The sequence below is a fragment of the Pleurodeles waltl genome, chromosome 12 (assembly GCF_031143425.1).
Source record: "Pleurodeles waltl isolate 20211129_DDA chromosome 12, aPleWal1.hap1.20221129, whole genome shotgun sequence".
NCBI lineage: Eukaryota > Metazoa > Chordata > Amphibia > Caudata > Salamandridae > Pleurodeles > Pleurodeles waltl.
Genome location: NC_090451.1, coordinates 545,293,393 through 545,308,464, shown reverse-complemented (window position 1 = coordinate 545,308,464; position 15,072 = coordinate 545,293,393). Strand labels below are relative to the sequence as shown.

The window sequence follows — 15,072 nt, the reverse complement described above, 5'->3', positions numbered from 1 at the left end:
CAGAGTCTGCGGGTGCAGTGGTGACTTCAGGTGTTGAGGTTTGACGATTCCAGAGACATTAGAGTCCCTGCTCTGGAAGTTGTTGTAGAACAGGCCTGCTGTTTACGGAGACCTTGAGTCATTATTGAAGGTAGGCAGTACTCCCAGGTTTCTGGAGTCACAGCTGCAGGATGAGTTGACTTTGGTGCAGAGTTTGTCAAGAAATGCAGACAGACAGGAAGGTGGGGTTGGTACCAGCTGCTTCTTTTCTCCTCTTCTGCTTTTGCGGCTCTTCTGTGTTCTTAGTCTTCTTAGGTAGTCAGGATCTGCTTCTCTGTTGCCAGGGGCTCCTCTAAAAACTGAATTTAGGGACATTAGTGTTGTGTAGGGTAGTAGCCAATAGGTTACTGACCCTTGGGGTCACTATGCTCCCTATATGACCACTTCTTGTGGTATGCGGGTGTATGTAGCTGTCTCTGTATATACTATATCAAAATGAGATATAGTGTGCACAGTGGCCAGGAGTTTCCCAGAGGCCTAACAGAGGCTAAAGTGGATAGTACTAATGCTCTCTTTTGTGGTAGTGTGGTTGAGCAGTTAGACTTATCAGAAGGTAGTGCAAAGCATTTGTTGTACGCGCACAGTCAAAAAAATGAGGGGCACACTCAATGGCTAGCTCCAGGCCAATTGTTTTTATATAGCAAAAATATATTTTGTTCCTTTATTACTAGAACCAGAAGAACTTTGTTGCAGGTAAATACAGGTGTAAGTAGGTGTCAAGCATATGTATCAAATATACTTTGGTTGCTTTTAGTAGATAAAGCAGTCTACAAGTAAGTAGCACATTTCTCTTTTACAAAGTTGACAGTGCAATTTCCCATAGGGGTCCATAGAGTCCTGGGGGAAAGTATTAGTATAGTTAACGGGTAAGTACACAACTCACAAATTCAGTCTTCGGAGTTTAGGATGGCCATAGGTTGAAGTTTAGGTTGACCCAAAAGTGCACCACCAACAACATGGGCCGGCTAGGTGCAGAGGTCAAAGTTCGCGTCAGCTTTAAAATGGAATCCGATGAGGACTGGGGGTGCTTTGAAAGGATCTGCTTGCAGGTAAGTTCACGTGTCTTCGGAGAGCAGACGGGAGGGAAAGGGGGTGGTAGGGGCACCGTGGGCTACAGGTAGGCACCAATCACACACCCTCAGCTGCTCAGGGAACGCTGTGTGCAGGGTGCAAACAAAAGGCAGGGCGCTCTATGCTTTTCAATATGGGCACCGGAGGTGGGGGGGGGGGGGGGGGCGGGTGTCACAAAAGATGCTGCAGGCTGAGTCCAGGGAGTCGGTTCTGGAAAACCACAGGTTGGACAAGGAGGAGGGCCGCCTGCCGCACATCACTGGACTGAGTCTAATTTCCCAAGGCATGGGGGCTGCGAGTGTAGTGGTAACTTTAGGCATCGGGAATCTTCATTGGATCCGGTCGTGGACAGGGGGATCCTCTGGTTTTAGGCTGCAGGCATTGTTGTGTTGGCCAGGAGGGGTAAACCCAGGGTAGACACAGGTCGGAATCGCCTGTGGACCTGCTGTGGACCAGTGGGCCACCTGTACATGGGCCATGGGCGTTGGGTGCAGATTGGACAGGACTTGCGAATCTGGGGCAATTCTGGAGACTATTTTGGAGTTTCTTGTCAACAGGGCCGCTGTCCTCTGGAGTTCTTGGTCCTCTGGAGTTCTTGGTCCTCTGGAGTTCTTGGTCCTCTGGAGTTCTTGGTCCTCTGGAGTTCTTGGTCCTCTGGAGTTCTTGGTCCTCTGGAGTTCTTGGTCCTCTGGAGTTCTTGGTCCTCTGGAGTTCTTGGTCCTCTGGAGTTCTTGGTCCTCTGGAGTTCTTGGTCCTCTGGAGTTCTTGGTCCTCTGCTGGGCAGGCAGTCCTCTGGGGGTTTGTAGAAGTCGCTGGTCCTGCAGGATGCCTCGCCTTGTTGTAGCAGCGCTTCTGAAGCTGCAGACAGACCGGTAGGGCTGGGCCAAGTCTGGAGTCTTTTCTGTTGGGGTCTGCTTAGAAGTCCTTTTTCTTGCTTCTTTCTTCTTGAAGTCGCCAGGAATCTGGTGAGCTAGGTTTAGAGGTGCTCTTAAATGCTAGATTTAGGAGCGATACATGGGTCAGAGGGCAGTAGCCAATGGCTACTGTCCCATTAGGGTGGCTACACCCTTCCTGTGCCCACTCCCTTTGGGGTGGGGGGCACATTCCTAAACCTATTGGTCCCTGTCCTCCAAACCCAGATGGAGGATTCTTCAGGGAGGGGGGGGGGGGGGGGGGGGTCACTTCAGCTCCGGATACCTTACAGATGGTCCTGGCTGGAGTGGTCACTCCTCCTTTTTTTACCTATTTTTCCCACCGGACTTGCTGCCAAAAGTGGGGTTTATCTGGTGGGTGGGCATCTCCACTGGCTGGAGTGCCCTGGGGCATTGTATCAGGAGGACTGAGCCTTTGAGGCTCACCGCAAAGTGTTGCAGTTCCAGCAGGGAGGAGGTGTGAAGCACCTCCACCCAGAGCAGGCTTAGTTTCTGACTCCAGAGAGCTCAAAGGCTATCATCCCATGGGTGTCAGAAACTTGACTTTTTAGTGGAAGGCTGGCACAGGCTGGTTAGCCTTACACTAAAGGGTTGGTTAAAATTAAGAGGTCATCTCTAAGATGCCCTCTGGGTGCATTGTACAATAAAGACAACACTGGCATCAGTGTGGGTTTATTGTGCTGAGAAGTTTGATACCAACCTTCCCAGTCGTCAGTAAAGCCATCATGGAGCTGTGGAGTTCGTAATGTCAAACTCCCAGCCCATGCACTTAATTTGGCCACACTGCACTTACAATGGCTAAGAATGGACTTAAACACTTTAGGGGCATATTGCTCATACAGCTATGCCCTCATCTGTGGTATAATACACCCTGCTTGAGGGCTGTAAGACCTGCTAGAGGGGTGACTTACCTATGCCACAGGCAGTGGATGGTGGGCATGGCACCCTGAGACGGATGCCATGTCGATTTACCCCTCCACCCCACCCTCCCCCACCAGCACACACAATTTGCAAAGGCAGTGTGCATGTGCTTGGTGAGGGATCCCTAGGGGAGCACAATCCATGCTGCTGCCATTAGAGACCCTCCCTGATCACCGAGCACTTGGTACCACAGGTACCTTTTACAAGGGACGTTTTTGCAAGGGGTGTGCCAGTTGTGGGAACAATGGTACAGTTCAGGGAAAGAAGACTGGTGCTGGGGCCTGGTTTACAGGTTCCCACATACAGCAGCCAAGTTGGCATCAGATATCAGGCATAAAGTGTGTTGGGGGGGTGGTACTGCAAACAAGGGGCCAGTTTCCTTTAGCAGGCATTACCCAGCCCAGAATTCCTTGGTGTGGCATCTCAAAGATGTCCACCTCTGAAAAATGGTGTCTACCTTTCAGTAGCCCACCTTAGGGGTGGGACTAGCCAGGAGGAGGCATGCCTACCTGACTAGCTAATTTTCCCGCCTATCAGGTGCCCAATGAGCTCAGGGGGAGGGGGGTGCGGGGTGGCTGCTTCCTCTCCCATGAGTGGAGCCAGATTTGCATTTCAAAGGTGGGAGCCTTTTGATTCTTGCTACCTTAGAAAGGCTAAACAGCAGGTCATCCTAAGGGAGAAGGGTGTTGCACCCTATTCCCGGACAGGCTTTTCTTCTGGGGCTCCTGACAGCAGAAGGCTCTCACCGTAGTAGTCCAGAATGGTGTCTCGCATGGCAGGCTGGTAGAAACCAGTCCATGATCACACCAGAGGCTTGTAAGGTTTCAGGGGGCACCTCTACGGTACCCTCTGGATGCATTTATTGGTAAATCCAACAATGGCATCAGTGTGGGTTCACCAATACAAGATGCTTGATTCAGTGAAGCCATCATGTAGCTATGGAACTCGTATTGAGCAGTGTCCAGCACATACATTTGAAATGGTTTCCCTGATCACGTACTATGTCTGAGAACTGACAAAGACAAAGCAGGGGCATATCTGCTTGTGCAAGCAAGCAGTGTTAGGGTACATGGCACACAGGCTGTACTTTTGTCTGCACCAAAACGCACAGCCTGCAATGGCAGCCTGTCATGTGCTTGGTGAGGGGTCCCTTAAAGTGGCACAATTTGTGCTGTGGCCATTAGGGACCTCCTTTAGTACTCCATGCCCTGGGTACCAGGGGTACCATTTACTAGGGACTTACAAAAGGTGCTGAAGTAGTTGCCAATTGGGGGAACAATATACAGTTTTGGGGGAAAGAACACAAGCACTGGGGGGGCCTGGCTGGCAGGGACCCAGTACACTTCAGTCAGTTGTGTCAAACACCAGGCAAAATATGTTTGTGTGAGGGCGGGTACTGCAACAAAAAACCCAGTTCCCTTCAATAAGCAAACAATAAACAGTTTTCTATTCAGAAATGCAGTACATACACCTCTGGATAGCACAGTTTGCAAACATTGGTGTGCTACAGAATCAATTTATTGTTTATGATGTAGACCCACGAAATTGATTACATTGTAATTAATAACTACCTAGTGCTCACTTTGACCCCTGAGCAAGGCATATTTTTATAATGTTTTCAGTGGGACATTCTGACATTACTGGGTACCAGTGAAGCTTAGACTGGTATTGACAGGGAAAGTGGGATGTGCAAGAGAAGGTTGAAATCACTTTATCACATCATGACGGACTGACCTTCCGTATCAATTCACAGAGATTTTTATTTCCCTACTCTTTGCACAGGTTGGTTTAGAATTGGTGAAACCTGACTTTTGAGCCTTACCTTTTTGTTTAGTCTTAAAACGCAGGGGAGACTGTCTCAAAGTAGCGAACTTTAGATTGATTGCTTTGCAGTTTTGTGTTATTACGCAGTCCAAACCATGAATGAGCTTTAAGAGTTGGGTTAAGATGTAAATGCTTGTGCTAGAGTTTGTTATTGTTTACAATGCTATAAACAATTTATTACAGTGCCACATGATAAGAATGACTAACGAGGAATTCATGTAATTGATTTGATTTGGATGCTTTTGCTTCATTAACAGGCGGAGGTTTGGGACCTAGACATTGTACGGAATAACCACAATACCTGGCCTGTAGAGGTTACGGATATCAAAGGCGGCTTTATTGTTGTCAAGGGACATACCGCAGTGAGTACTTTGCAAGCGTATTTGCCTGAATTCTCTTTTCTTCTTGTAGGACACCATCTGATTGCTGTTGGCATATGTTACTTAAGTTGCTAGTATTGGCTTAGTTAGCGTTGTATCTAATAGCTGTTACTTGAAATTACACGTCATATATATGAGATCATGTTGCAGAATTTTGCATTTTTGTGCAATCAAAGAGGAATGCTTATGGTGCTATTGTAGTTTAAGGCCATTGGCCAGTCCCAGAAAGGAAATGTGGTGCCAATATAACATTTACTTATGCAGGAGAAGTTAGCTAAATAAATCATAGATGAACATTAACTAAGGAAGTGTTATGGAGTTACTCTCCTATTACAGCATCAGTAATAAGATTTGAATGCAGTGCTGTCAATGACAAGGTGAATAAAGTAACTGAATGGTAAATCTTACCAAGGGATAATATGCCACTCAGCGTTGTGCTATTGTTATCAAAGCCTATATTTAATGAATACCTGTACCTGCAGATTCCTCAACAATCTCCCAGTCGGAAGTCAGAAAAACCCTGGCAATATCTCCTGTGCACTGGATCTGACAATGACGAACCTTATATACAAGCTGACGTCTGTTTCTTTTTACCTTTCTCTTTGATTGGAATCCAGAGCACCGTTCATGCCCAATTTCAATAATTATTTTACAAAGTTATTCAGTCTGCTACTTTAATTCGTCAGTGTAGCAGGAATGTCACCACCAAAGATCTTAGGCTTCATATCATGCTGGACTTTTTGGGGGGAAATTATCGTCGGTTACACATTGGTACAGTGTTTTTCTGTGGGCCCAACACAACTCTGTCCTACACCACAAGTCAAAGTTGAAGAAAAACACAGGAAACATGAGTGAAGCTCTTTGACATCTAGATGCTCCGTTTGTCTGAGTATGGCCATCCTCCCCTCAGCCCATTCTGACTCTGGAGCAGATGTGTCTTAATTCCATTGCACTCTTGGACAGGCTCGAAGGAATTAGAGTTGGACCTCTGTCAGCAGATCCTTCTCTAGTGCAGACTGCCCCCATCCCTCTCCCGAAATGGCTGTTTTACTTCTGATGCTGGTCTGTGCATCCACCCCTTTGTAGAAGGCCTCATGGGTGTTGCTCCATTGGCGCCACCACTGACTCCATCCGTGTCAGTCCCTGATCCCGCCTCTGGATTCGCATCACTAGTCACGGAGTGTTCACCCTATGTTACGCTACATAATCACTGAAGCGCAGCCTGTGTCGCAGAAAACTCCATCTGGACTTGATTCTGATGACATTCACCATCCTGATGCAGTTCAACATGATGATTATGAAGTTTGCCCCACCCACAGTACACTCAGTCTGGTCTTTACTTCCATTACAGAATGCCAGTGGCCTTGTTCCTTTGCCTGATTTGTGTCTTGATTGATCACAAGGCCCCTTACTGAGGCGAGAACCTTTTTTTTTTTTTTGCTGTAATCAGTAGAAGAGCTTCAAAACTGGTAAAACTGCTTCCTACCAACTGAGGAGACTGAATCTAATATGCTTTAGAGAAACCCTGGGCTTTCTGTTTCTCAGTCCCTTTCGCCTTGCAGGAAGGCTTTGACTGTATCTTAACAGCCTGGTTGAAGCCATTTTTGGCTCTGGCTGTTAGCATGCCATTGCTAAATATTGTAGACCAGCGCCTGGCACGCAAAGTTCTGACACAAGCCCCCACTTGTAAAGTTAACCTGAATTCTTTCCTCTCCAGCTTTCTGGAGAGGGTTTTGAGGCAGTAGGTAACAAATTCTTCTCTTGTGCAGGTTAGCACTGTGATCATTCATTTCTTATCTTCTGGATCGATATTTGACACATTTTGGAAGATGGCATGTGAGGTTCTGCTAGTGCTACCAGAAGACCCTTGTGCTTTCTGTACACAAACAGTTCAAGATGTCCCAATTGCAGTTCAGCAGCTCTTTGCGCTCTGGCCTAGATTTCATTGACTCTGTTGTCCATGCCCTGAGAACAAGTTTTCAGGTTGCACTAACCAGGTCTACCTAAGTGACCCTCTTTTCCATCTTTCACCACCTCACGGGTGACCACATATTTGGAGCCATTGGTTGAGTCGGGATGGGAAATGGGATAAGAGAGAGACATGAGACTCTTGCCTTGTTACTTGAATGATCAGTGAGCTGTGCGAAAAGTCATGAAACCGTGCAAGACCAAATATTTCTTAAGTGTCTTTTCATTATGTGGACATACCTGAACTTTATTTCTTTGTAGCCAGCTCTCTTCTTTGATAAAGGGGTAGATAATACCTGTGAAGTAAACATACAAAAAATGTTTCTCATATGTACGTATACATTAGTATTCCACCTTTTAAGATAACTACTTCATGATTCATCACCAAACACTGTTTGGAAGAAGGTAAGATGATGTCTAATTGACTTTGTTAGAACTGCAAAATAACCAATACCTTTAATATCCAGTTCTTCCCTAATCGTATTACTAAATGCATATACATTAATTAACTTCAAAGGTTTTACCTATTTTGTCACAGGGTAACCGAGTAAATACAATCCAAGTTCAAGACATTACTTTCAAATGTGTTTTAAACAGCCACACGACTTCTTTGTAACCCAGTTGTCCATGCAAAACAATCTTTTGAAAAGCAACAAATCCTTGTGAGGAAGTTAGGAATTCATGTAGTATGGTCCCAGCTGCACCAACATAACACAATTGCATAGCAGAGGACGCCGTGACTCACGAGAACAAATGTACCCAGTAATCCAAGATGGGAACAATCTCTCTGGAACACATAAGAGCTTGTGAGCTACTGGGAACCATAGTTCATTGCCAGCAAACTGACGACCACTGTATCCTTCATGTCTGTTCAGCTTCTGTCTAATGAGCACCAGCATTCCATGTTTGCCACCAGCCTTTCCTTCTCTGAAAGGAACCCAGTGCAAGCTGATTTGGAATACCACCTTTACGCTCTTGAAAGGGGCAAGCAGAACCTTCAATCCTGCTTCTCTACATTAATGTCCTCATCCACAGGCAAGCCTGAATGCATAGCACAGGATTTCCTTGTGATGTCCAAGTGTCAGTAAATGATGGCTTTGATTGGGTGAAAAAGCAGATTTTTGGGGGAGATTTACGAGTAGATCTGTTATGATACGTTCTCAGGGATTTAGTTTCCCCAGCATACCAGTTTTACCTGCAGTATCAGATTTCCAGAAAATATTACTGAAGACCACACCTTAACCCAGCCTCCACTGTCGCTGCTTGTCCAGTAGCATGTACAGTATTTTCAAGCCTTCGGAGGGACAGGCAGAGCAACATGTAGAGTGTAGCAGCATCAACAATCTGCCTCCTCCTCTTTATCTGTCATCTGATAAAACCACTTTAGTTCATCCCTTCATGATCAGGGGATAGGTTAAGTCAGCTGTTCCTTTCCCACTTGCATACAATCCCATTAGTGCAGTGGGTCCTTCAGATTATCCAGGTTGATAATTCCTTCTGAATGTTCCTCATTTATTCCCTCCCTTTCTCTTGCCATTTTGGCATGAGAAAGGGAGTTCAAGGGTGCAGTCAGGATAGGACCAAAGATGGTATTTTGTAAGGCTTTCATTAATTGATTTTTTACAAAACAAACAGTAGTTCACTACTTGAGTTTCTACATTGAAAGAACTAAGGAGTACCACGTTCGTGTTTAGTTGTTTACTTTGCTGGTGTGAAGAAGAGAGATGTGATCCAGAAGTAAGCCTTACCCATTTATATTGTCCTCTGTATCATGCTGTGTTGTGCTTTGGTTCCTAAAGCCTTAGGATCAATTTCACTAGAGCAAAATCTGAGACTTTGGCTGTAGCAGACTGGAGAAGGCGAAGCACCATTTTAGACATTTGCCAAGCAGCAATTTGGCCTTCTGTAATACTTTCACCATGCACTACTGATTCAAGTCTGTGGGCCACAGAGACGGTCATTTTGCTTGTTTTTGCAGAACGTCTTAGAGTCCACTCAGACCCACATCCTTTAAGGAACATTGCTTTGTTGATTGAAAAGTTGATGAATCACCGGCTAGATATATCCATTAGAAGAGTAAGTTAAGTACCTTTAGTAACACTTTCTGGTGGATTACCCACCTGCAGCCCACTCTCCTGTACTCTGCCATCAATTTCATGTCTACTAGGGGTCCATATTAGAGCTGCTCACTGCTATTCATGATTTCAATCCTGCTCAGCATCTGAGGACTTGGCTAAAAGCTCAGCCTACATCATTGTATTGGCATGAGGCCCATATGTAGCTCATTGTCTGGTCCCGACCAGTGTGGAATCACCTACTTGCTTGCAGGAGCTACTGCAAGAGTTTGTGAATCCAATCTGCTACCTGGTGAGATTCAAACAATGTGAAATATGCAGGTATATACAGGGAGTGCAGAATTATTAGGCAAATGAGTATTTTGACCACATCATCCTCTTTATGCATGTTGTCTTACTCCAAGCTGTATAGGCTCGAAAGCCTACTACCAATTAAGCATATTAGGTGATGTGCATCTCTGTAATGAGAAGGGGTGTGGTCTAATTACATCAACACCCTATATCAGGTGTGCATAATTATTAGGCAACTTCCTTTCCTTTGGCAAAATGGGTCAAAAGAAGGACTTAACAGGCTCAGAAAAGTCAAAAATAGTGAGATATCTTGCAGAGGGATGCAGCACTCTTAAAATTGCAAAGCTTCTGAAGCGTGATCATCGAACAATCAAGCGTTTCATTCAAAATAGTCAACAGGGTCGCAAGAAGCGTGTGGAAAAACCAAGGCGCAAAATAACCGCCCATGAACTGAGAAAAGTCAAGCGTGCAGCTGCCACGATGCCACTTGCCACCAGTTTGGCCATATTTCAGAGCTGCAACATCACTGGAGTGCCCAAAAGCACAAGGTGTGCAATACTCAGAGACATGGCCAAGGTAAGAAAGGCTGAAAGACGACCACCACTGAACAAGACACACAAGCTGAAACGTCAAGACTGGGCCAAGAAATATCTCAAGACTGATTTTTCTAAGGTTTTATGGACTGATGAAATGAGAGTGAGTCTTGATGGGCCAGATGGATGGGCCCGTGGCTGGATTGGTAAAGGGCAGAGAGCTCCAGTCCGACTCAGACGCCAGCAAGGTGGAGGTGGAGTACTGGTTTGGGCTGGTATCATCAAAGATGAGCTTGTGAGGCCTTTTCGGGTTGAGTATGGAGTCAAGCTCAACTCCCAGTCCTACTGCCAGTTCCTGGAAGACACCTTCTTCAAGCAGTGGTACAGGAAGAAGTCTGCATCCTTCAAGAAAAACATGATTTTCATGCAGGACAATGCTCCATCACACGCGTCCAAGTACTCCACAGCGTGGCTGGCAAGAAAGGGTATAAAAGAAGGAAATCTAATGACATGGCCTCCTTGTTCACCTGATCTGAACCCCATTGAGAACCTGTGGTCCATCATCAAATGTGAGATGTACAAGGAGGGAAAACAGTACACCTCTCTGAACAGTGTCTGGGAGGCTGTGGTTGCTGCTGCACGCAATGTTGATGGTGAACAGATCAAAACACTGACAGAATCCATGGATGGCAGGCTTTTGAGTGTCCTTGCAAAGAAAGGTGGCTATATTGGTCACTGATTTGTTTTTGTTTTGTTTTGTTTTTGAATGTCAGAAATGTATATTTGTGAATGTTGAGATGTTATATTGGTTTCACTGGTAATAATAAATAATTGAAATGGGTATATATTTGTTTTTTGTTAAGTTGCCTAATAATTATGCACACCTGATATAGGGTGTTGATGTCATTAGACCACACCCCTTCTCATTACAGAGATGCACATCACCTAATATGCTTAATTGGTAGTAGGCTTTCGAGCCTATACAGCTTGGAGTAAGACAACATGCATAAAGAGGATGATGTGGTCAAAATACTCATTTGCCTAATAATTCTGCACTCCCTGTAGTTTGCCCAAGAGCAACCTTTACTGAATTTAATCTTATTTTTCCCCACTGACAACTAGTTGTAGGATGCTAATGAAGGCCCAATGCCCTTAGACAGCCTTCTAAAAGCGAGGAGATAGGAGAACCCTGGGCCAGGATCTGCCTGAATGTGGTAGTGCAGACTCTAGTAACTAGAGTGAACGCATTGTAACTGTTAACTCAACATATAGCCTATGCAGTAAAATGAAAAAGTGACGGAACTCAAAATATGATGACCTTTGAAAATGCAAAGATGCATGGAAAACACAATAGAAAGGTGTTTTGGGATTCTCAACAGAAGCTGTGGGAGTCTGTCCTCAAAGGATTTATAAAAACGTAGTTGGAAGGTAAGTTGTCTATGAGCACTAAGAAATGCAAATAAACATTGCTAATTGTTTTAAAGACAGGAGAGAACATATTAGAAACGTTTGGCCAATGACACGTTTCATTTGGAAATTCACCCTACTTCTGATTTAATCTTTTACAAGGACAAAAACAAGAAAAGAAAGATGACTTTTTAACACCTCAGGTTAAAGAAGAGATTCAAAGCCAGTATAGATTATGCTAATTACTTTAAAAAAAAAAAAAAATGGGAGTCATGTTTGCATCAAAACTTAACTTTGGCATATACCTAGATTTTTTTTTTTTTTTTTACAGGCAGCAACCCACACTAGAGAATTAGAGAACAAGAAGGAGGGGAAGATTTAAAATAGCATAATAATGTGATAAACTTCATGAAGAGGAAGTTGATTTTCGATTCGTGGACAGCTACCATCTTGCTTTGAGAACTTGATAATGAGCTGATACACGTAATTAAGGTGGATGTGACCCACAGATTGTTTGGTTTCTTTCTGAAAATACTGCTGCTGCTAATAATAGTAATATTCTTAAAAAAGAAGAAGATTGATTCTAGTTAGTGCTAGAAAACTTTAACTGCTCCATAATTCGTTAGCTTCCTCCTCTCCACTAACACACCCAACTAGGAAGTTGTCATACTGAATGCAAAATGGTGGAATATGCAGGGTCGTAGTTTGGTCAGTAAGATTGGAGGAGTGTGAACTTCAGATTTCCAACCAATCAATCTGGTGTATCTTGTGAAAATTCTTTCTATGAGAACCAGGGCAATGGCGGTGGCTTAAGGGGCAGTGTGTTAGGAGTACTTAAAACACAATATGTTTGAAACTAACCAACATATTGAAAGACCTTCGAAACAGACTAGAGAGCACGGATGTGTTTGTATGTTTTTGTCTGTGTATGTGAAAATCCTAGGTAAAATCCGACAGACACCTCACCATACCCAATTGAAAGCACTTGTACCCATCTATTTACATCAAAGTATGTTTTAGGGGCGTTGTAAAACCCAAACAACCCTTGAAGCTGCACCCCTGTGGGAAAATGGAGCACAAATGACAGTCATATGACTGATATAGGCAAGCGCTGGTGCAACATGAGCTGGAGGGGTTAAGTGGTGAAAAGTAACTTTCAGATTATTTCAAACCAGTCAACCAGTTGAAGGAAGTATTCAAAAACTCTACCTAGAAACCCTGAAAAAATGAAAACTGCTGAAGGGATATACTATAATTTAATTATTCAAATTAGCTGCCATCTGCTTGTCTTTAGTCCGGAACCCCCTGAACGAACCATTTACACACGCTAGGTGCCCACCACAACTTACGTTTATAAAATTTCAAACTCTTGGACGTTGATAAAGTTCTGTATTTTTCAAACCTGATCAAAACTTCCAGTGTGCCAGTGGAGCGGTGACCATCACCATGAAATGTTTCAGAATTATCGTCTTCCTAATCATTGACATGTCACGACGAAGGGCTGAGGAAAAGCCAGTCACATAATAAGATTCTTGATGTTTAATTGCAGAGGGAGTTGGAGATGCAATGCCATCTTTCAATACTAAGTGAGATAATAAGGATAGTAGATGAAACAAGTAGTGCCTAAACTCTTCTGCAGAATGAAACTACACTCTGCATCCGAAACAGAGAACCTTTGCCACGTGGGTATGTCGGTTTACTGCCACTTAAACAATAGAATTGCAACAAACAGCATTTAATCATCCAACAACCCTCAGTGTTTTCTAGGAATCTCATTTGCACAGAGTTGGCTGATGGTCAATACCCTCACTGATGTAGTGTCTCATTTCACCAGTCACTGTTGTCTAATGATGCTAGAAACATCTTGGTTTTTCATTTTTACAATGTGCCGTGTTTCCAACTGTTTCTCATCTTTTTTCAGTGGGAGTGTAGCAGGTGCTATTGGAACGAGCTACTTTTGCACTGAGTTGTTAGCTCCTTGTGCCTTTAAAAAAAAAAAAAAAGCATTTCTGCTCTCCTCTGTGAATGCTGGTACACCTGAGCTTACAGACATTAATTTATCAGATAAAGCAAGCCCAGCCACTTTCTTTACAAATTTGCTTACAGGGACATTTTTGATTATATGCTCATTATCTAAACTCAATACTCAAATCTTAATTTTTATTGAAGACCACAGCCTTGCTGTAATTTTATTCCTCACTGAAAGATAGCTAAAAGAATCTCCCTTGCCAGATGTTGCATTCGCTCTTCCGGCTGGCTATAAAGTCTGCCACATGGATGATTAAATCTGTATTGACAGTGGGTGTCTAGTTTGTGTTGGAAATATTTCTGCCTCACCAACATGGTTATAGATGACTTTACGGGCTCTGAATTTTTACTTTGCTCCCTGCCTTACTTCTTCCCTCGCTTTTGGAATTGTGCAGAGAGTGCCAATTGTGGACCGTAACATTGGCAATAATTTCTCTTAACTTATTTCTCCTTCAGTATTCAAGATTTCCAGATTTATACAATTTTGAGACCTCAATTCGCTGAAATGTGATCCCGATTCTCTAGCTATTAGTAGTTTCTTGGGATTCTGTGCTGCACTGTCTCCGACGCAATTAATCTTGTTTCTCACCGATGTTGTGCATCACACCATTGATTTGTTTTTACCACCTTCATTTTTATTTCGGATATACTTTGCCTTTTCCATTCCTTGATCAGACCGTTGATATTTTGTTCATTATCATTTTTATCTCATTTATTAGGAAGTGCTGCCTTTTGATGTTACCGATAAAATTCAAACTCAGTTACGTGAAACTTGCCAGTTGGCTTCTGAGTAAATCAAAGCATTTTTCATTTTGCTTCAAGCTCTTAATCATGTCAGTTGTTGTTTTAATTATGGATGTCCAGTGCACATGAGAACATTACATCAGTGGATAAATCTGTTTCACATTACATGTGCTGCTCTGCTTTGTGGTATTTTGCCACTTGCTTTACTCAAAAGGCATGGCAAAGCATTAGAACTGGAGTGGAATTGTGATTTATTCTTGGAAGCCGGAGCAAATTATTCCTCTCTTGACAAATAATACAACTGAGGTTAGGAGGACTTGTGCTATTCGGAAAGCATGCGAGAAGCCCATAATCTTACAAGAGATGTTTTTTAATAATCATTTTCCAAATCTAAGAACTGTAGATCAGCAACACTAGCTTCCCAAAACATTTGTATTTCTTTTGTTTTGTTTTCAATTGTTAAAATGTAAAATGTTTTGATGCTTCATGACCTAATCCTAATCCTCCGGTCTTTTCTTCCTTTCATCTCATAGCTCATCATTTAGTAGAATTTACGCACCATCCGCTGAAACTACTCTTATGTTAATTTAATCACTGAAATCGGAATCTGCCATGGACCCTTTCCTTGGTTGGTGTTTCCAGCTTGTTGTGTATACCATTGCCTCTGGCACTGGTAGCAGTCTTGCTATCAGCTTTCATGATGAAGGTAGCTAAAAGAGGTTATGTTCAAAATTACGTTCTATGTTAAGGCCACAAACATTGCTGGATCGTAGGCTGTGTACGTAGAGTGGCTAATAGTAGTGTGGCCAGTGTAACTGTGGTCAGAATGAGCTCAACATGCTGCAGGACAGTGGTAGTT

General features: G+C 43.6%; 1 protein-coding gene across 1 annotated transcript in view; it reads left to right on the top strand.

Moving 5' to 3' along the window:
* Positions 1-15,072, top strand: part of EDC4 (enhancer of mRNA decapping 4) — a 703,483-nt gene that overhangs the window by 121,209 nt on the left and 567,202 nt on the right. The window contains exon 7 of the mRNA XM_069217586.1: positions 5,045-5,149. Within this exon, the coding sequence (XP_069073687.1) occupies positions 5,045-5,149 (105 nt within the window). The remainder of the gene's footprint in view (positions 1-5,044; positions 5,150-15,072) is intronic.